Source organism: Lagopus muta, chromosome 1 (assembly GCF_023343835.1).
Source record: "Lagopus muta isolate bLagMut1 chromosome 1, bLagMut1 primary, whole genome shotgun sequence".
Classification (NCBI taxonomy): Eukaryota; Metazoa; Chordata; class Aves; order Galliformes; family Phasianidae; genus Lagopus; species Lagopus muta.
The window spans coordinates 117,974,630-117,998,210 of record NC_064433.1 but is presented as its reverse complement, the minus strand read 5'-3'; the positions used below and the strand labels follow the sequence as shown (position 1 = coordinate 117,998,210).

Genomic DNA, 23,581 nt, shown 5'->3' with positions numbered 1-23,581 from the left:
ACAAAAGGGCTGTTACATTCGAAAATTAATCAGTGGGGAGAGAGCATCATTGATAACCTAGCCTATATGTGTAGCTAAATGTTTTTATCTTTGTTAAGTTTTAAGCTCCATGTTTATCTGAATAGAAATTTCTGTAAGCTTCCAGAAGCAGGTACATATGTGGGGAAAAAAAGTCAGCCTAAATGAGAGCTGCTCAATTATCTTCTGTGTGTGCATGTTCAGTTGTATGTACAAAGTATGTATTATACTACTTATTATATTAAAAAGTATACTGATACAAAAACCAACTTAGACAAGTACCTGGACTAAGTTTCCTGTGAATCTTCTTTAATTCAAAATGTAAACTTTATTAAAATAATTAAAAAAAAAAAAAAAAAAAAACCAGAAAAAAGCTTTTCTAATTCTCACAAGAAAAAGAAACCCTACTATACAAGTGTTTTTGTTTAAAGTGTTTTTGAATTTAAATTTCAGTAGGAGGGGGGAAAAATCATCTGCAGTGTTTGAAAGCCAAATGTTGAATCATTTATTGGGTAGCACTTCAGAAAGCGATACTGCCTCTCAACAAAAATAAAAGTAGTTTAGTTTTTATGCCCATTAGACTTTTTAAATGTGAATGCATTCTACCCACGAATGTGCTGTTGCCACTTTTTAATTTTAATTGATTTCCATGGCTCGTGCTACTAAAAATGCAAAGGAGAGGTGGAGTTCAGAAACAGAAACGTTATTAGACATTTTCCTACTCTTACTTTTGTTTTAATAGCTGTGGGCATCATTGCCAACAAAGGTCATCTGATTTTTCTTGAAGCATATGGATTTTTACAAGCAAAAGAAATAGAGATGAGAATTTCCTGCATGGCCGTTCTTACGGTGTACTTTTCTAGCAAAGAATCCTCAGTTATGTTAACAAGCTAGTGGCTGTCAAGAGACATGCTACCAGAGGCACTGTCATTTTGGGTTGAAGAGGAGAAATCTATGCGCATGATAATATACTTCAGCTTTTTTTTTTTTTTTTTTTTTTTCCATTTTATGCATCAGTTCTCTTTCAAGGAGAAACCTGTGGTTTGCCTTTAACTTTTTGTTTCCTGAGGTAAAGAATCTCTGTCCCTTCCCTTTCTGAGTCTGGAAAAGATGACTTGTACCTGGCAGACCACTTGATGTGTCATGCAGGGAAGACAGTCCAAACACCCAAATTCCCGCTGCTCACCATACTGAAGGATATGTGATTGTTTATTCGATAATAATATTTTTAAAAATCCTTCTTTTTGTGCTTTCCCTAATGTCAAACGAGCTTACATCTTAAAACATAACATACATTTTGTAAATGAGGCTACGTAAGTTTTTAGAAATTATTTTGTGTGCAAAATGAAAAATAGACTTTTTTTCAATTGCCGCGTAGTTTCCCACTAACAGGGGAGGGCTCCTATCCTTAAATCGATACCTATATTCATTTCCAATGTGAAAAACTAATTTTAATTATTTACATAAATCTTATTGTGAGATCTCTGAAAACCATTTTGGAGATGCACATAGATTTGACCACTGCAGAAAATGTGAGGAAACTGGTTTTTTTCAGTGGGATTTTTGCTGAATTGTGATAGTTTCTCTTAGAAATTCAAGAGGCACTTGGCCCAGCCTGGAAGTTTTGAAAGACAAAGAAAGCATATACTGCAGTGAAACAAGTTAGCCAGTTATTGTGTGCAAGGAGAATGTTCTTTTGAAATGCGTAATTTTAAAATGCGCTTCTCCAAGCTGAAACTCTTTCTGCAATCAAGTCAGAAGAATATGACACTCCTATCAGTAGGTTTGGGAGAACGTATTTATTACATATCCAGGTGCCACCATCTGCTGGTTGTGGCTCTCAGGTTCTTTCAAGGCAACTGTTAAACATATGCACGGAAGAACCTGAGTCATTACTGCCTGGGAGAACATAGGAAGGATGTAGTTTTATGAGACTGTTAGCGTGCTGAACTTCTGTAGTGTCGCTATGTAAATATGCTTTCTCATTTAATTACTGTCGGTTGTGGGAAGCAAGATGAGATATTAGAATCTGCAGGGATGGGGTTCTCAGTGTGAGCAGTCAGCATCTTGCTATAATCTTGGAAAAGAGACGCTGGCATAAGCAAATTGTTACAAAGCAATTTTGTTTAAATCAGGTTTTTTTGTGAAAGAAGTCCTCCTGGTTCTTAGAATTAAGATGAAGGTCATCGTGGATAGAGTCACTATCTCTGGATGTGTTTAAAAACCATTTGGATGTGGTGCTCAGGGATATGATTTAGCAGACGGTTGTTAGAGTTAGAGTAGTATGGTTAGGTTGTGGTTGCACTCCATGATCTTTAAGGTCTTTTCCAACTGAGCAATTCTGTGATTCTATAGAAGCCTATAAAATAAATGTTGCAGTGTAGTTTTTTCACTTTTAGTGTCTTAGTCTAGTATTTGGCTGAAATTCCTCCTTTTAGCCTCTATCTGCGCTGCTGCAGAGGGTGACAGATCTAAAGATCTTGTGTCCTGTTTGCTCGCTCTATGCAACTTCCTTGTCTGTCCTTGTTTGGACAGATAAAACAGCAATAAATGCTTGTGTTGTAGCATCTTAATCTCTATGTGGGAATTGTTTCCTAACCCTTTACACCACAAGAAAGTAGCATACGTAGGCTGAAACCTTGGACCCTCTGAAGGCTCTGGTGGAACTATAAGTATGCTGTGCAAGCTTCAGAGCCAGTGGGCTGGAATTGATTTTGAGATTTTGAGGGGTTATCTGTACTTCAGATCTAGAGCTGTTATGCCTACTGCATCCATCCTTAAGTATCCTCAAGTAGTGGGTCTTCTTCATTCCCTCCAGACAGTGCTTTTCCTCTTTTCTGTATTGAAGAGGAATTTATTCCTTCTCCTAATAGATATTAAATTGTTCCCTTTATAATTTAAGCGTAGTTTTTTCCTGTCATTATTGCATGGAAAACAAAGCTGCTCCATCACAGCAGCTGTTATTTAAGCTGAAAGATGTTATGAAGACTGATCTCACTTTTGGCCCACTTACTATTTGGTAGGCTTTTGGCCAATCATGCTGAATATAACTGATTTTCCCAGCTGCCCTACCTCACCTGAGAAGGCAGAATCCATATGATTATAGAGACATAGGGTTGAAATGGACCTCTGGAGATTACCCACCCCAAACCTGCCTGCTAAAGAAGGTTCCCTACAGTAGGTTATACAGGAAAATGCCCAGGCAGGTTTTGAATATCTCCAGAGAAGGAGACTCCACAGCCTCTACGGGCAGCGTGTTCCAGGGCTTAATCTGGATGTAAAGCACCTGGCTAACACCAGGAAGATTGCTTCACCCTGCGTGTTTTAGACACTGTACTTTGCAGCTGTACAGTACTTCACATTTCACTCTGTGTTGTGCAGTGTGCTAGATAAGCTTTTCTGCTTGACTGCTATTTTTCATACCTTAATGAAAGCCGCTTCTTCCTGTGCTTGTCACAAATCCACACTAAGTAGCTCAAGTGGATAAACACCTCAGGTGATTTAAAATATCTAATTGAGCTAAAACCAACCAACAAACAAACATGACAGCTTGTAAAACTAACATCCTGACTAGAGAAAATAAATGCCTTGCAGACTAACCTGGTGCTTGCCAAGTTCTGTATCTTTTAGTATATCGTTTACCATACTGTTACATGAAGCTTGGCAAGGGGATTTCATCCCCTCCAAAAGTCATTCCCACTTCTATGACTGTCCTATGAGAAATCACACATTCATTTGATTTGGAAAGGGTCCTTTAATGCCATCTGGTCCAACTCCATGGCAGTTAACAGGGGCACCTACAGCTACGTCAGGGTGCTCACATCCCCATCCAGCCTGCCCTGGGATGGGCCACCCACCACCTCTTTAGGCAACCTGTGCCTAACTATCCTTACTGTAAAAAAACTTTACTTATATCCAGTGTAAATGTTTCCTCCCACTTTCTTGTTTGTAGATTGTAATAGGTTTGCTCTATTCCACCATCCATATAATTAGTAAAATCTGGGCAGCAGGATGCCCTTGAGAAAACCCCACAAAGCACAGCCTTCTTTGCTAGCAGCAAGACTCAGGTTACCCCTTCTGCTTGGGCTTTATTCTTGCCATCAGAGGGGACACCCTGGCTACCTGGGGTAGCTCATGCTGCTCACTTCTGGGAGCTGAACTTCTGGAAACAAAAGATGGAGCTGTGTGTTATACCCATTCTGCATCTGAATAGCAAAGGGGGGTGTTACCTGGAGATGAGTGGGAAGTGAAGGCTCATCCTTTTGTCAGATGGGAATTTATTCAGTCTCCAGAGAACTTAATGCTCAGAGTTTATACTAATCATATGGGGTTTATTTGCAAGTTTTCCTATTGTTTTTCAATATCAAGCAGTTCTTGTGAAATAAATGTCATGATAAGATAGTACTTTATTTGGGAAAAAATGAAAGAAAGAAAAGTCTTGCAATCAGACAATTTTGCAAAGATCTCAGTTCTCATTAAATATTAAAAAAATAGGTTCCTAATTTTGTTTTGAAAAATTGTTGTTAAAAAGCTGGAAGATAGTTTGCCTCCTTTTTGGCCCCACTTTGTGAGTTTGGATGTTGTTGATGACTTAACACTCCCATATCACAGCATCAAGTGCAATGATATTAAGTAGTATGATGTCATATGCAAAATATGAAAAAAGTTCTCTGCAGAATTTTGCAGTATTTACATAAGAAAATGGCTGCATATTAAATAGGATGGTTATTTTCTGCCTCCACAGGTTGAGTACTTCTAACACCAAATTATAACAGCTTATTATTTCTTCTCTTTTGGATTACTGAAGTATAAAATTTGGCCTTTCAAAATAGTAAATATCGCCACTGATTTGTTTAAATGTATTTGAGTTATCATTAGAAAATGAGAAGTGCTGCCAAAAATCTTTGACTTAAAAACATATTTCTGCCTGTTTTTGACATATTGATTTAATCCAGTAAAGATTTACAGGAATCGAGGAATTGAAATTAAACAAGCCTCATGAGAGAGATTTTTCCTGCTTCTAAATTCAGGGGTGAGCAAAGATCAGACAGTAATATGCCAAGACCTGTACACAGGGTATGATTTTTGACCAAAGCTGAGCTGAACTTGGGTTCCTGTCATAGGGGAGAAACTGGCATCCAAAATAAAGCACAAACATTACTCACTGGGTGTGCTGATTTTTCCTCTGAGTGCAGGAAGAGCTTTAGGGACCATCTTACGTTCAGATCTTTTGGACTGGCACTTGCAGCAGATAGGCAGTGCTTGCTTTGGGCTGCATAAGGATTGATTTTACAGCTGCCTGAAAGGAGGTTGTAGTGAAGTGGCAGTCAGCCTTTTCCACATAACAGTGAAATAACGAGAGGGAATGGCTTCAAGTTGCACTGGGGAGGGGGGGGTGTTCAGGTTAGATATTAGAAAAAAATCCATCTCTAGAAGAGTGGTGAGGCATTGGAACAGGTTGCCCAAGGAGGTGGTGGAGTTACTGTCCCTGGAGGCATTCAAAAACTGCGTGGATGTGGCACTGAGGGATGTGATTAGTGGGCATGGTGGGGATCAGTTGAGGTTGGTCTTCGTATTCTTTTCCAACCTTAATTCTGTGATTCTATTTCCCATAGTGGGGAGTGGAGCCTGCAAGACAGAGGGGAAAAATTTTGCTCTGGAGAACCCCTGGGAATGCTTGGATAGGGAGGAAGTTTACTTTGATCTCATTACTCATCGAGGCTAAATAAGTAATAAAACTCATTAGAGATCATTGCAAATTCAGTTCTAGGTGAAATGAAAGTCAAATTTGGGGTGCAGTCAGCTGGCTTGAGGGAGCCTCTGCAATTTACTTGCACACAGCAGTGGCAGACATGGCTCAGAATACGAGGGGCTCACTGCAGTTGGCTTCTTCCAACTAGCACAGCATTTCTAGTGTGTGCAAAGTAGTCACTATAAAGTACATGAGAATTGGTGAATATGAGACCTAAAAAATTATTTTCCTCTGGTAAAAATAGCAACATCTGTTTTAGAATTCACATAAATTTAATAGCCTGTACGTTTGGTGTGAAAGTAATATTTTTACTGTACTAATGTCAACACTTGAAATCAACACTTGAAATCCAATATGAAAATCATACTTGATCTATAAAAAGCTTTAAGCTGGTTATTCTAAAAATTCTGCTTCTTTCCTCCTAACTACAATGTAATTTGACATTTGTTTTCAACTTTTAATTAGTAAAATTAATTTTATTTTCAAGAGATTTTTAGTTTACAGTCAAAATAAGCACATTTGTAGACTTGTACAGTATAAAATCTAACTTTAATGTAATGGTTTCAGGGGCACCTAAAGTAGCTAGCTTCTGTCTTTTCAGAAGATGGAAGAGCACTTTTGTTCCTGGCTTTGTAAAAGAAAGTAGGAAAAATCCACTTTAAATTTTACGTTCCCTCTAAAGCTTTCCTAGGGCATTTTGTTTATATTGCGTGTCACTGAGGACTTTGTTTGCCTTGCCCAGTGTTACTGTCCTGATTTTGGCATTTAGTGCAATGCTTCCTCAGTTGCCTCCACTCCAAAATTTAAATCTCAGAATTTTGACAATGCTTTAAGAAAGGAATTATGAGGAATAAAATATAAAACAAACAGAAAATGCATTTTTGAATGTACTTCATTATGCATTTAAAAAAAAAAAAAAAAAAGATGGTTTCTAAGTTCTCTGCTCACTCTGCTTTTTAATACTATGTAGTCCCTCCTTAATAAGTTCCACATGTGTGGGCACCTCATAGAAGACATCATGAATCTCATACACATATCTATGCATCTTGGCAAGCTCTAGTCAGTCAAGACATTTGATTGTATGAACATTTTTCACAGTCTTTAAAGTATGTGCAGAATATCTATATTGTAAAAGGGGTGATAAACAGGACGTGTTATTTTTGTTGGGAATTCTTGTTTAAAGGAACGCTGAAATTTTTGGTTCAGCTCATTTTTTAATAAGTTTTTGAAAGTGGAAGGAAGTTTCAGGTTTTCATACAGTGAAGAAGTGAGACTCACAATTTGGATATGTTTTTTACAGTTAAGGAAAATCAAAAATGTCAGCCACCCTCTTGCCTTCCTCCATCCTGAAAGGCTGATTTTCTATGCTTGTACATGTTGTAGCTAAACAAGATTGTGGGATTTATATCAATACAAAATTCTTTTGAAAGACAAGGCAGGTTTTAAGTCACTTTAGAAAATAGCATTTGATTAGTTTTATTTCTTTATCAATTATATTGTTTCTGACCTTTAGAGGAGGCTTCATATAAGAGGCTGAGGCTGCAGATAGAAGGCCATGAGCAGCCAGCACTGTCCGTCAGAGCCAGGGGACACCTATGGATACCTACTCAGAGGAGAACAGAAGCAGAAGGAGAGATTTAATATTTCACTCAGATTTGGTGCTTCTAGCACCACTACCTGGACACTGTGCATGTTCCTGAGCATCACTATTCCCCAGAACACTGAGGGAGATGAGGTTGCTCAGAGTAAGCAGATGAACAAAGAAAGAAAAGCAGGCCCCATCACAGTGGCAGAGGATTAGCTTAACTACATAACAAGATAGGAAACAGCTACTTTTCACATGCCATGATTTGTAGTGCTTGTTGAGAACAGACAAGAAACACCAGGGTGCCTGAGGAAGAGCAGGTAAAATGCAGTACTGGGTGAGATGGAGGCAAGAGGCTGAAGACTAGAAAACGATGGTGTTATGAATCTTTTCTCTGATTAGAAAACCTATTTTAAGAACATTTTGGCTTGATAATAACACATTTCTCTTACAAGAAAATCTACTATAAATGCAATTGTGCTGTGTTTGCCTTTGTTCACAGCTTAGCATGCTGCACAGGTGATTCAAGTGAATGTTCTTTATGTTGGGACCACGTTCCAGTGAGCTGCGCCATCACATCAAACTATTTCCTCAGCCCAAGTTATGCTCCAAGGAGGAGAATCCAGCATAACCTCATGATGAGGTCATAAACTTTCTCATAGTGCTCCCATAACTCATGTCTTTGAAAACCATGAGTAGAGGCCTCTGGTGAGACATTTTCTTCAGGTGACTTACTCATCTGTACCACATTGAAATGGAGTAGATATTTTAAAAGAGGAAGGCATAATCTCGTTTCATATGTTGTCATTTTTATTATTATTATTTCTTCAGCTTGTAGTTGTTCGTATTTAGCAGTTGCTGTAGATAGCTCCATTGTAAATGATCAAAAGTCTATGGCCATGTGCTTACCGTATTTCAGGGCTCATGGAGAAAATTTTCTGAGTCCGGTTATGTAAACTGTAGCCATCAACTTTTATTTCCTTACCAGTAGTTGTGCTGATATGGTGCCCCTCAAAACAGTAATGGAAACAGAAAAAAAACACCCTCTTGTCCATTCCTACCTTCCTGTGTTCTTTCTCATAAGGAAATTAAATTTAGAATTCTTACTTTCCTCGAGAGTTTTAAAATAAATGCATCTTATAGTACACACTGAACTTTTTTACCTGTGTAACAACAGTAAAAACTTTAATATATCAGACACAAGCAAGGTCACTTTCTTGTTTGCTTTCTACTTCAAAAAAAAAGAGAAAAAAAGAAAAAGTAATCCTTGCAGAATTAAGAACTCACTAAGCTCGTGTTTTTTGCTATTTTGTCTTGAGGACTAACTTTCCCATTCTACACAGCAGATGTGGGCTCAGTAAAAATTGACCAAATGTTGATTTGTGAAATTCTGTACCAGATCTTAGACTCTTAGCTATTTTCAGTTAAAAATAAGCAAACAAAAACCCTGCAGGTGGTTGCTTCTGAAGTGCAGCTGTAGAGTTTTGAGCCCCAAGTTTCATTTTCACATTTCAACAACCTGCCTTGAATAGTGCCTAAAGCATTTTTGTCAGGAAGAGTTAAAAGCCTCTTGCTTGTAGCTCTTGATGGGTCATTCTTCTATCCAGTTCATCAAGTAGTTTTATTGCTTTTGAAATTAGGTGTACTTTTAGCCATATCACATGGTGAAAAGGAGTTGTCTGACTTACAGGTTGGAGAGAAAAGCTTCCCTTTTGGTTAGTTTTGAATTTTCCACCCAAACTTTCAGATGGTCCCAGTAATGAAAGAGGCAATGATCAACCTTTTTCTCTGTTTACCTACTGCATGTCCTCATTGTATAGATTTCTTATATTTTTTGTCTTCAAGGATCAAGTTTTAAACAGTTTTAGACTGTTCAGTTGCACCTTGCAGGAAAAACCTTTCATACCACCAGTAATCCTACCTGCTCACATCTCTCCTGTTCACTGCTTTTTCAGACGAGAAGGCTAGAACAGCATAAACCCTTCAGTATATGACATATTACCATGTAGTATTTTAATATGTTATGCCTTGTCTTTCTGTATTTTACTCAGAAGAAGCCAAATATCCCAAGTTCTCTGATTTTGAGGAAGTTGCTTCAAAATCATTAAAAAATATTCTGCAGTTGTGGCTTTGCAGTCCATAGGAGAATTAATAAGAAGTCAGTTATAAGCTGGTTCCCTTTCCAGGGATATTTTCCCTTCTTATAACCTGAAATCTCTGATTGGACACCAGGAAACAAGTGCAGCAATGCAGTTAATAAAACAGCCCTCTAATTTCCCGTTAAAAGTCATTGGAATATTATTTTCGTGCTCTTGATAAAGAACAACATTTTTGACATCTCCAAAGCTTTTGTGAAGTGCTGGCTAAAAGAGCTTTTGCAGGAAAAGTGAAACTGGTACATGGGTGCCAGTGTGGCTATGCCAGTAGGCCATGTGAGGTGTTCCATGACTGCAGGAGGACAGCAGGGATCCTCCAGACCCCACTGATGAGGGTGGGAGGCAGGAGCAGGACTCTGCCCTTCTTCACTGGGTGTGTTGTGTCCTACCCTGTCTACTTTCCCCCACCTCCACTTTGCCATAAAGGGCTGCCTTGTGCTTTTTTGAATGAACCAGGAGCTTGAGTACAAAGATGATATGACGAAAGGTTCCTTTGATTATTTTGCTTTTTTCTGCATAGAATTACTTCCTTAGCAAGTGTGAAGGGTTGCTATCCCATTAAAGAAGTAATATTCACTGTAGCACGTTCAGGGATTTAAAGTAATTTAAAATGTGTTATTTGTCGCTATCTTTAAAGTAGAAATACACTGGGAGACTTCTGACATTTTCAGCATTTGACTCCTGTAAGAGGAGCCCAATGAAATCCCTGTTCAGCTATGATTTTCTCTAATTACACTGGTGAGTGCATTTTTGGAAGATAATAGTCTTAAGATGTACTTAAGAAAGAAAACAGAGCACTTCTGCAAATAGCTCTTGCATGTTAAAAACATACAAGCAATTATAAGCAAAAAATATAGCAATGTTTGGCTTGCCATAAGGATACCTTACATAAAACCTTTACGTGTAAGCTTTTTAGTTAGAAAATTATTCTCATTTAAATAAATAAATCACTAGATGAAAATTCATTCTTCCAGTATCCACCAGATGTGAAAAATGTTATCATTAATTCTTCATTTTATGTTCCCAAGTAGGTACTGAATTCACTGCTGCAAAGCAAGCAGCTAACTGCTGCATTGATCAGATGGGCTTTCAGGGCACTGTAACCCCTGAGAAAGTAGCTGAATCATTCCTTTAAAAGAGGACAGGAGATTTCTGCCATGTCTTTACAGAAACCAAGTGCATTAGAGGCAAGGTATCTAGCAGGAATTTCTTTACATATGCTAATTTTGTGCAGTATATCTCAGAGGGTTTAGGTCTGATAATGTGGTTTTTTGTTTTTTGTTTTGTTTCGTTTTGTTTTGTTTTGCTGAATACGGTTTTCCTGGAGACTGGAAGAGACCTGACTGAATCAAAAACAGTTGGAGCAGAACCATGTGACTTGCCTGGCAATAGGCAGGCAAGCTGAGTTAATCATCAAATACATATTAATGCATGAGGAGAGAGAATGGAATGCCTCTGTTAACTGTAGCACAACCAGACAGGAATGGGAAGTTGTCAGAATTTGATTTGATGGCCATACTAAATGAGTAACCATGTAGACTGTTTTGTGTGTGCACTTCTGCAGTGAGTACCAAACTTTACTAACATATTTCAGTGTGAGCCTGATGATCACAGTCTGCCTCCCAGCCTCCCCTAGCTGGGCAAGCCTCAGCAGCTTCCATGTTGGGACTTGTGACAGAAGCTTCTTCAGAACCTCAGCAGAACATGGGCAGGAGAAGGGAGATGCTACTTTTTGCTGAGTCTGCTCACTATACCTTAACGACCCAGCAACATCAATAACATCAAACATATCTGATCTGTTCCTGTTATTGACCCATTCTGATAAGAGATCGTAGGCCACAATGAAAACCAGCATTGTGATCCCCTGTGGGTATCAGCAGACAATGAGGACATAGCAGTCTGTCCCCAAGTTATATAGTCATGCAAGGGATTTTGTCAGTGTGCCACTATTTTTGTTGTCAGTATGGGAAACACAGTCAGAAAGAGCAGTTACAATGCTGCATGTATTAAATTCTTCTTTATCTAAAGTGGTCTCTACTGCTCAGAGCTAAACGCTTAAATTTGACATGTCATAATTAATTCTAGGCATTTCTGTTTCACTTGAAAGCCCCAAGCAAACAAATGTATAAAATTTCCAAGAAATATGCTGCTTCTCAGTGATACAGAGAATAGTCTGTTATGATAATGGAACCAGTTCATAGAATCATGGAGTGGCTTGGGTGGAATGGATCATCTTAAAGATCATCTAGTTCCAAGTCCCTTGCCATGGGGCAGGGTTGCCACCCACTAGATCAGTTCTTTTTGAGTATTTCATATTGAAAAAGTGGATTATTAAAAAACCAGAAAGGTAATACATTACTTATTCCTTTTTTTTTTTTTTTTTTCTTTCAGTATTGATGTCCAAAGCATTAGATAGGAAGCAGAATGTGCATTTTTTTCTTTAGTAACTGTTTCACTGGGCAACAGATTGGATCTACAGTTCCTGCTTCATGATGTGGAAATAAAGATGTGTCTTTCCAAGCTGTTCCCAGCACAAATCATGTAGGAGGTTTAGCAGATTAAATTCAGCTTTACATGCCATTGCAACTATAGCCTGACTAATCTTAACTTATGATAGTAGGAAGGAATCTTTCCTTTAGGTGTATACCTAATGCTGCATGTGTTTTGAGTACAAAATTGACTTCTGTTGGATGAGGTCTGTCCCATAGAAACATGTAAGTTATTTGCTGCCCAGTGAGGTTGTGAATGCCCTCTCCTGGAAGCATCCAAGGCCAGGCTGGATGAGGCTTTGAGCAGACTGATCTAGAGGGAGGTGCCCCTGCCTATAGCAGGGGGATTAGAACTAAATGATTTTAAGGATCCCTTCCAACCCAAACCATTCTATGACTCCAGTGTAATGCAGCAATTAAAGTGTCAATATACAGAAATTTGAATAACATTCACAGAATTCATGAACTGTGCGTTGGGACACTTAACTCCTGATTATATCTTCCATCTCCAAATCTATATAAAATTATGTAAATTACTGTATTTTGTAAGAAACTTAGCCAGCTCCTTTTTATCACCTGACCATTATTTTTCAACCACATGCCTTTTTCCCCCTTCTAAAAGAATGAAGCATGTTTTTCTTGTTATTCTTATAACTTACAACATGTTTTTTAAAATTTTCTATACTCTCATTTGTTTTTGTCCCAAATTAGAGTATGTCCTTTGTCTGGGAGCAGTGGTTTATGTTGGTTTACAACAGTCATAACAGAAAGTATACGACAAAAATAATTGGTGACTTCTGACAAAGCCATAGCTCAGACTGCTCAGCCTTGGAGTTGTGGACTCTCACTCTGTAAGACCTCAGTAACAAACCAAATGAGTTTTACAGCATTAGAAAGAGACCTATACAGCACAAGAATAGCTCTGAAATATATCTACTATGGAAGGACATAACGTGGGTGGAATTTGTAGTAATATATTATAGTATGTATCAATAATTTGATGATCCAGCTTGGCACATTTGAAAGAACAACAAACACAATACCAGAAGGTGAGCCAAAAATGGAGCCCCTGGTGAGTAGCACTACTTCATTAGGTACTTAGCTACCAACACTGGTATCATCCTTGTTTGTCAAGTAAGTTGGAAGCTCATCACTTAATAAAACCTCCATAAAGAAATAGTAAATTATACACAGACTCTAGTGATATAATTAAAAAAAAACCCTTCTGTCACTTACAGAAACAACGCAGATAAACAAATGCATGTTTGTTAGTAAACTTCTTTGACATACCTGTGTTAAGTATTACTGTGGCAGAAAGTAGTGATGTGTCCACAAGCATCCAGGTCCTTAGCTGCTTGTTTCAGGCCTTCACAGAGCGTTGAGAATGCTTTGCATGAAGCACCACCAGTGTGATGGCTGCCTGTGGTGCTGTCCCCAAGTGCAAGGCTTACAGGAGTTTGGAAAAAGCATCATAAGTATAAAGGGCTTATAGATCTTTCCTGCATGTAAGATGAACTAGATAGGACTCAGTGTACACAAGCAAAGCTTCAGACAAGATCATGTAGAAAATAATACTATTCTATTAATAAACCTGTTAGTGGTGTGGTACTGTAAAGTGTAAGATAACCTTAGCTATGAATTTTCTCCAACTGCTCTTCATTTTTTTTTTTCATTTTTCTTCGTCAACACTAGTGGGTTTTTGCTTTTTTGTGTGTTGAATTGTATGGGTTGCTTTGGGTTTTTTTTGGTTTTTTTTTTTAGTTCATTAGTACTGAGTGGGTAGAGGGTTATTTAGCTATAAGTATAGTGTATGAAATGCATAGTGGGAGAGCAAGGGTGCATTTGCACCTTTAGAAATACTGTGTTGAAAGGGAAAAAAATACCCTGTAGATGAGAACCCTGTCATTTCTTGTGCTGCCTTCTGCTCACCAGGCTGAGAGCAGTGCTCGGGCAGGAACCGCTCACTGCTGGAAGCTGAATGTGCTTTGGCATGCCACCTGTCCTCCCTGCTCCCAAGTCCTGCTTTCTCATCATGGTGCTTTCTTGTACAGTATTTGTGGTCCTGGTGTTCTTTTGTTGTCACTTTTAGCTCAGTGGGGACACAAAGGGCACTAAAGCCTATACAGTAGTGCTGGGAAAATGAAACTTGCTACTTGTAGATAGCATATTTCTGTGTTAGCCATGCTTCACGTAGCTCACTCCAGTAACTCAAATATCCAGCACAGTACTTCCATTACTGCCTCCCATGTCTTACTTGACTTCTCACATGATAAATGGCAGATATGTTGCTTTGGAGTACAGTGCCAGGGGGCTGCACTGATGTGCCATTCTAACCTTCTGCATGGCACTCTCTCTGTGACCCAAGCAGTCCTTGAAGATTCTAGTTACTTTCCTTTGCTGAGCAAGGAATAGCTTGTAAATCTGCCAGCATTCCTCCAGGGGAATTGAACAACATCTAGCTACATCCCCAGACCTCATAGCATCCCAGTAGCCGCCACTGGACTTACAACAGAAGCAGCCAAGTAGCAGTCTATGGTAAATGGGGAGGGGTGTTTCCCTCCTTGTGTTTGTGTTCATTCCCTGTTCAAAGCCTGATAGCGCAAGTGTAGCATTTACTTTCAAGGAAACACCGTACCAGACGTGCTTCATTGTTGGACTAGATAGACACTACTAAAGAGCTTCTTGTCAAAGTTCTTTTGCATCTCTTATGCATATATGGGCAGATATAGAAATTTGTACACAAAATTGGGTACAGGTGAAGGAAAGCAAAGAGATTACAAACACAGTTATAGTTTAACTGATTTCCTCTATAGATGAGAAGTAGGAGGTTTTTTTCCTAAATCTACAAAGCTTACTTCAAAAGTTTGCTAACCTGTTATCATTTAACTGCATCCTTCTCTGAAAAGCAAATTTAACCATCAATTAAATAAATGTTATAACTAGGCATCTTGTACTCACTTTAGACAAAATAACAATGTTCACAGAGAGTCTGGTGAAGCACTGACACAGGCTGCCCAGAGACATTATGAATGCCCCATCCTTGGAGGTGTTCAAGGCAAGGTTAGGTGAGTTCCTAGACACCTGGTCTAGTGCTCGATCTAGCGGCTGGCAATCCTGCCCATGGCAGGGAGGTTGGAACTTGTTGATTTTTGAGTTTTCTTCCAACCCAAGCCATTCTGTGATTCTGTAAGGAAGTGTACTCTCAAGTGGCAGCAGTAAAATGGTATATACTTTCTTTAAAAAAATAAAAAAATCGAATTGAAAGCCCTAACTTAAATCTGATTAGTGACTGCTGATGTGCCTTCAATGTTTATAAACAGATCTCAAACAGAGGGAAATAGTTGGTTCACCTTCCATGTCCTTATTCCCTATTGATTGTGACTCAAATATTTCTCTCAAGTGAGAACTTTCTCCTTTCCTATGCTTACATTTCTCTTGAGTACTGAGACATGCTGGCATGGCTGGAGAGGCCTGCAGTGTATCCTTTAGTTCTTGCTTGGTTTGATCTGAGCCCTGATGTATTCTCTCACACAACTTTTGATTGGTAAAGGGCCTCCCCACTGTTACAGGTTTGCTCAGACACAGGAGTCCTTACATCTTGTTATATTTGCTGAAGATATATGTGACAATTTACAACAGGCAGTTTTTTTTTTCTACAACCTCTCTGAGAATGTCATTTGCCATACAGCTCTTCTCATAATACAAGCATAAATTAATTAATAAATGCAATGATATAACTTCATTTTTTTCACAGGTTTGAATTCATTTTTGTATTTGAATAAGAATTGGTTTATTTTTCAAAATGTTTGCAAGTCTCATCAGTTTCATAAATTGTAGTGTTGATAAGTATCCATCCAAAGTCACATTACTTGTTCGTTGTTGTTTGTATTTGTTCTCCTTTAAAACAAACTTAGAACAACTCTAGGCTGGAAAGGGAACCATGTGCTGGATTTTACTGAAATCGTTTTGCTAATGTGTATTTTAGAATGATAAGGAAATATAACATTTGTACCGATAGGCAGATAGGCAAACTAAACTCTTAAGAGTGCATCTACCCTAATAGAAATATTGTACAGTTGCTTTCTGTAAGAGTAAAAATAATAAGAAAATCTATTTAGAAAACCTCAAGTGTGCCTGTTAATTATATTCACCTTCAGATAAATAGGCTTGTGTCTGCTACTGCTTATCTTAAGAGGTCCTAATGAAAGGCTGTTAATATACGCTGTGGCTAATCCAAAATGGGCCGCAGCAAAATTAGCGGTATTTAACAGTCGTGCTACAAAGACCTTAGCAATATTACTGAACAGCCTTCTAAAAACAATGTCTTATCAGCAGGATTTCTTTCAGAAGCAGTCATCTTCTAATGCAAAGTGTAGTTGGATTTTAGGTACGTAAAAACCATCCTGTCCCAATGAAGGTAGCATAGTTCTTCGATACATCCTTCAACTTGCTTCAGCAAGATGTGTGGAAGAGCAGGGTTGGGATATCTGCTTAATAACATCCTAATGAAAACACCCCTTCTTTATTTCATAGCCACCTTGTTTCATGAAAAGAGGAGTTTCTTTTGTCCAAACCTACCTTCCTCCAGGAAACCAAACTTCCTGAGTTTTTAGAGCTGAAGTTATAGAAACAGCAACCATGAGACACCTGGATCTCCTGAAGCTGCACAAGTGACATCTATGAGGCTGCGGGCTCCACTCTCTCTTAGTGCCTTTTTCCAAGCAACTCCAAGATTGTTACTTCAAACGCCCTGACTGTTAGCATTATAAAATAGGCTAAAATGTGAAAAGCATTCCTTTTTGCAGTCCGCTGAGCCTCCTTTCTTCACAACTCCATCAGTCCTGCAATGTGCTGGCATGGGCTTTTGTTTCTCAAGGGTTTGGTTTGGGGTTGGTTTGGGTTTAATTTTCTTTTGTGTTTATTTGTTTGCTTGTTTGTTTTCGTTTCAGTTGTATAATCAAATGTTCCCTGTTTAAAATCATAAGTTATGTAAAATTGTCTCTTGACTGCTATTCTTAGGACACAGTTATATAAACTATTTTCCTCTCCCTTGTTCATCCTCCTCTCCCTGTTAACACAGAATTCCCAGGAAAGCTAGGAAGTTCAGAAGAGCCTGAATTTCCTTTGAGCTCTGCAGCATTGCTCACAGCGCATCTCTTTGGAAACCCATTTTCCAGTTGCTGCCGTGGGTGGACTAAATGGCACCAGTGTTTCTATCTGGAATTCTTTCCACCTGCTGCCTTCTGTCACTGAGACAACACCGTTTTTTGCTCTCCTAGACCTTTCCAGATATCCTCAGGAGTAAAAATGACAAAGCTTTGTATTTTCCTTCCATCTTCATCCTGCCTTTTGAAAAAGTAAATTCCTTAACAAGGGATAAACAAGTCTCAACAATTAAATTGGATATAATTTTTGCATCTTTATACTTGGCCTAGTTGAACTCTTTCCCAAAGTGAGGCTTGTTTTTTGTTTCTTTTAAAAAACAAAATATCTCACAGATTTTCCTATCTGAGATCTGAAAACAATGGATTTTGAGAATCACGGAAAGATTCATACTTTATTACAAATAAGTATAATTCACAGCAAAATAGGTATGCGCTGACACCAGCTGGGCTTTTGAAAGTGCCCTGTGTGCAGAGATTGCGCAAATACACAAAAAACTCTTCAGTAAACAACTTAGCAACATGCTGTTTATTCCACCTCTCTCTTTCTCTTTTCTTTGCTAACACGAGTCCTCAAAGATTCGTGAGTTCTCAAGTCCTAGCTTTTGGATGTCAGCGTGGTTTGAAAGTCACGTGATTTCCTACTCAATCTTGCCTTTCATCTGAAGTGTCACAGTGCTAGATTGCCAGCTAAAATAACAAAAAGAAACATTGCATTGTGCCACCTCTTTTTCTATTTCAAACATAAGCTGCTGACAGGGTATCTTTCCGTGCTCATAGCATGTTTGGTGGATTTCGGGCACATTCTTTGCTTTCTTTCTCCTCATTCATGTGACCCTTTTCCAGTGTTTCCAAATGAGTTCATGTCTTTTAAGTATAGAGGAAACCAACCCAAGTTGGTTAGGATGTGTATTGTTCTCGATTATTTTTTTCTTAATTAGTCTCTGTTCCGTTTTGTTTGGTTGGTTTGTGGGTTTTTTTGTTGTTGTTTTTTTTCTCCAAACGTGTCTACAAAAAGCAAATATGTAACTTTCTGCCCTAAATACCTCTTTTGATGGGGCAAGATGTCACACCAAAACAGTGCCATGTTTCTGTCCTCACAAGCATACGTGCATGCAGATTAGAAAAGCTCTGTAGTGCTGCAACTGTATGCCAGTTTTGCTATTTGCTCTTGTTTGCATGATAGTAATTCTAATATACTAATATGATATGGAAATAATGGCACATCACCGTTCTCTCAACATATTGTATCACTGCTTTATCATATTAGGCTAATACACTGCGAGAGTTGATAGCACCTCTCCATGTCAAATCGGATCCACTTCTCTTGGCACTGAACCGATTGGACTCAAAGGTTGATAAACTTATCATTAGCGATTGGCACGACGGAGACTCAACTTCAGCCTCTTGCAAGACACCTAATGGCCTCCGTTCAGAAAGTCAATTCTTCTTGAATAACATTGGTGTTTATAAAAGAGACTAGACCTGTTAAAGCGTAGACAACCACATGCCTGGATATGAGGCCTCCAGGAAGGTGTCAAGGGCATGGCCACTCTTTTGAAGAATGCACCCTTTCCACAATGGGACTAGGCACAAGGTCAGATCCAGTCTACACGGAGCACATTTGCAGAAAATACTGCCCCGCATGGGAGAACGGAAGGGGAAGAGGGTCTTGACAGGGGAAGGGCTTTGATGTCACTCAGTTTTGTTCTGCAGACCTCGAGGAATTAAAGAGGGATTCGGCCATGGTAACACTAAAATCCTGTTGCTTTTACTGAACTGCAGTGAATCCATTCAGGCCAACCAGACAGATTGTGCCATTTAAGCGTCCTTCACTAACGTGAAGGATGATGCTACCTTTCTGTATCATGCTAAACTAAGTGTATTCTGTCAAGTGAAGGTGTGCGCAGACCTTTCAGAGACTTCTATTTCTCTAATGATTTGTAACGCATTACCGGAGGGTACACTGACACTGGTTTGGATGATGATGGAGAAGATACCTCACGCTGAGATTTCTTATACTCTGCAGATAACTCTTCAGTTCCTCTTTATCTTCTAGGAGTTAAACATGTGAGTGATGCTGCCTGGAGAAGCAGGCACAAAGTATTCTCTGTATAACACCCCGACTCCAGAGGGCTGTTTGGGGGCCAGTATTCGTCTGGATGTCACTCAAAGTAGATGCAGATATTGTATTTATCATTATGTTCTGAGTCCCCTATGGGTTGATGTTTGCCTCTATCTCTGTGGTTAGAATGTGGATTTTCCTTAATATATTTGGCTAAGGGTGTATTGTAATAATGTTAATGCTAATTACTTGATATTTCATACTATCTTACGGGGAGATACTTTTAAAAATGTATTTTGAAATGTTTTCTTTCTGTTTGCTCAATGTATGGTATTGCATTATGTTAATACCAATAAAATTATATATATATAGTTATATATATTTCCCTTTTATAAAGAAGTAAATTATGCTTTTTTGCCTCACAGATGAAATGTGCAGTGAATAAAATACATCATTCTGCCTTACAGCAGGTGACAAAGCTTATAATAGTTTTAATATTCTTTTTTGAAAAATAAAAAGTATAGTATGACATAAACTAGTTGGAAATTCATCAAAATGCATGTTGTGTTTCTGCTTAATGGGACTGTCACAAATCAGCCTAAGTATTTATCAATGTTGTTTTGGCATCTTTAATTTTTTCCAATCAGAAAACATACACTGTATTGCTATTATTGATTACAAAATTGTACTTTCATGACTTTGTGCCTGTTGGCCAAATAGACAAGCCCACTGAGTTTTTATGACTCTCTTGTCTGAAGGAATTGATTTTTAAATTTAATTCAGTGCTTTTTCCAATGCTTGGCAAAGGCAGAATTTATTTTTTATATAAGGTTGCCTTTGAAGTACCTGCCTCTGCCAGGGCTGATAAATCATGGCTAAGCACATAAAGGTTCTGCAACCTGAAGGATGTAATGTATCATTAAAACTCTGCTGGAATGGCCTGAAACCTGAGCCAGTCTTTCACGTTCTGTCATTAAACTCCATAATTAGTTAGAGATGAAATGTTTTGGAAATGAATTAGAGAAGCAGAAGCAAAGATGTGAATCTAAAGTATCCTTTGGCTGCCATTCTGGGTTACGCTGATGGCTTGTTTGCAGCCTGTAGCCACAGGCATGCATATATCTGCACTAACATGAATTAGATCGTCTTCAGCTTCCTCTTTCTTTTCCCCACCCTTTCTAACATATTGTATTGAGTATCATTGTTTTGCAGAGACATTCAAGAGGGCTGTAATTAGCAGTCCCTGGCATTTAATTGCATACCCATTTGTTAAATATTTTTCTGTATGCCTTAAAATAAAGTATAGAAAATGGCAGTAATGTTTCTTTAATGAAGGCATTTGATTTATTCATGAAGTCAGGATTTTTGAAAGTGTTATTTTGGGCTTAATAAAGGAAATAAGCCAGTAACTTCTCAGCTTTGCCATTGTCTGTAAGGGCTGATGGTCACTTCCTTCTTTTTCGTTTCTTTTGTGTGCAAACGCGTTCTTCCTAAGGGATGGGGAATAGACCTTTCTTCTGTGATTGCTGCTATGCCAGTTTTGAGAGAAAGTTTATGTTAAGGTGCCTGTATGTTCACAAGTTCATTGGGCATTATAACACACGATGACATGAGTGATGACTGGAAAAGCCACATGGCATTGCATTTCTCTTGCCATTACTGAACATACAGCACTTGTTCTCAAAGGCACTGGGCAGGGACTGAACTCTGTTCAGTGCTTACAAACCGTGGTGGTGTGATGGGCATTCAGCAGCTGGTGAGGCTGCTTGAGATCTGGCAGTGCCATGCCCCAAATAAATGTGTAAATCAGGGTGCAGATTCGTTAGTCTGGGATCTAATCAGTGCAGCTATCACAACATGTGCAATTATAAATCCCATAATAAATCTGAATATCTGAATAAATAAAACATCTTCTGGGATAACATCTTCCGAAATATTTCAGGCCCCCTTCACAAGTGCCTCAGGAGCTGCTTCCCTAGCTGGCTGCTGTGCAATATGGAGGTAATCGAGCTGGTTAAAAGACACTAGTTCCTGCCCACACTGATGTACCGCATTTCTTTCATGTAGAAATTGGGATTTATACTCCTGGGTGATGCAAATGCTTTTGAAAATTTCACTCAGTGTTAGATTTTCATCCAAATAAGCAAACCTGGGATGCAGCCTGAAGTAGAGTTCATTTTCTCAGTGGATATTGCTCACCAGGAACACTACTGCTTCCATTCAGGCTTGCTTTCAGGTACCAAGGCCATCAGCTGTGACAGGTATTGCCGCTGAACAAGCACGACTGTGGCTTGATTTTGAGCAGTGAGTAATGTTGCCAGGTCCATATTGCTTGTCACTTAACTTTTCACAGCTTTGTATGCTGTAACAGCTTAGGTTTGTGAAAAAAATATTTTCCTGAAGGAGTAATTGCTTCCATATATTGCTTGCGGGATGGATCCATAGGGACAGCCTCATCCTGTTTAAAAGTCACAGCATCCCCAGAAGTATAGCGATTTATCTACTCTGCTTCAGAGCTGGCTTACCTCGTACATACAAGAAGTTTTTCATTGTTTCTGAACTGAGGGGACTAAGGGGAAGCATACCACCAAAATGCAATTGCTTTGTTTATTTCACCTCAATATTGGTACCTTGCGATGAATAGTGCTTGTACCGATCTGTGGCAAAGAAAAATGTCAAGATACCCTCTTTCATTGTGCTAAAATTCTCCCAGACAGTCAATAAAATCTGTTCAGGGAATGAGAGTTAAACTGATTTCTTCGTAGGCAACTTAATGAGTAGAGAGCACTGTGACAAATACCAAAGGATGCAATTATAACACTGCTGCCATGAAGTTCTGCCACTGATCAGAGTCCTCTGTTACACTGAGTTATTTCAGCCTCATTCTTATGCCCTCTCTGAAACCGTAGCCTACCAATATCTTCATGAAACAGCAGGGCAGAGAGCACGAGGCGTTTCTCCTGTTGCCCATTCGAGATGTGTAAGAGCTGTCAAGAGGCTACACGAACAGAGTGAGCTAATTATTCCCTCTGTCTGTGTTCTCCCTTTGCACTAACATATTAACCCATTTACAAGCACCTGTACTTCATTGCTAAGAGGATGCTGAAAGTGCCTGAAGGTTGGTGTCAGCACGACAGTGCAGGTCTGCAGAGAGGAACTTTGTGACTCGTGGTACTTTTTAAATGTTTCAGTTTTTTTTCAAGCTGAGTTTGGCATCAGCCATTTTTAATAACCCATTCTATTTGCACTGAGAACTCAAGAACAGTGTCTGGTGCGGGCTTGGAGCAAGGCCAGCCCAAGTGTTGTGCTTCAGCCCACAGAACACCATCTGTGGCCAATGGTGGCTCACGAGGGCAAGGCTGTGACAAGGAGCAGGCAGCCTTTCATTAATTCACCAGAGGGGTGACCTAAGAGGAGAAGAGAGATTCACAGGGATCTACAGATCCAAAAAGAAAACTGCCATAAATGTCTAGACCTTTGATGCTTCAGCAATTGGTCCAGTATCTCTCAGGTCTTACAAAAGCTAGTGTCAGATCCTTTAAAAGTGACTGTGGTCTCTGACTGCTGCTGACTGTGAAATACCTTCTAAAATCTGTCCCATGGGAGATGGGCTTTCCACTTGCCTGCACTGTTCACTTTATTTCAGGAAATCAGCGTATACTCATTCAGGTGAAAGGCAGAATCACTGCTCCTGTAGGGAACACCAGCATAAAGCAGAGCTGGCTTGGGCTGGTACCCTCAGCAAGGGAGTTCCCCTGGCCCTCTGCCTGCAGGTTTACCTAATGGGAGAGGATAGAAACCATGTTCAGCTAGCTGATAACCAAAAAGTACTGCCTCTTTAGAGGAAAAGATAGCATAAAATGTAAAATTAATACTAGTTTTCTGATCCTCCACTCAAAGCTTGATTTTAAACATTGTTCCTCCCTTTCTTGAACAAAGATTATGGGGAGAATCTTGTGCTTTCAGGTACATGGATCAGCATTTTAATGGAGGATTGCATAAATCAGAAAAGGGCAGGCAAGGAGAAGGGATAACAGAGAGAAGGGCTGCAAAGTCCAGGTGCTGCATGTTAAGTCCATAGCTTTTCTTAAGCATTTCTTCAGCTTGCTCACTCTTTTCTTCACTCATGGACAGCTCTCAATAGATTTACACGCATAGATTTATATATATACACTTCTATCTATATATTCACTCACATGCCATTCTTGATTTTTTCCATGAATGTGGAGTTAGAGAAGACACAGGTTTCTCTTTGTGCTCTAGCAGGGAAATCTGCTCCTCATGACTCAGAACAGATGACTTAGCAGCTGGCTTCCATACAGACCTGACTTGTGTCTCCTGCTGCCTCCTGCCA

The 23,581-nt window shown here is 39.1% G+C and overlaps 1 protein-coding gene across 7 annotated transcripts in view; it reads left to right on the top strand.

The window, feature by feature from the left end:
- Positions 1-23,581, top strand: part of CNKSR2 (connector enhancer of kinase suppressor of Ras 2) — a 208,296-nt gene that overhangs the window by 172,554 nt on the left and 12,161 nt on the right. Inside the window, exon 22 of one of the 7 annotated variants that reach the window (XM_048955223.1) lies at positions 18,433-20,542. The exons of 5 other annotated variants lie outside the window; for them this stretch is intronic. In XM_048955223.1, coding sequence (XP_048811180.1) covers positions 18,433-18,437 — 5 coding nt within the window. In that variant the 3' untranslated portion in view covers positions 18,438-20,542. One more of the 7 variants, XM_048955208.1, reaches the window with a different exon arrangement.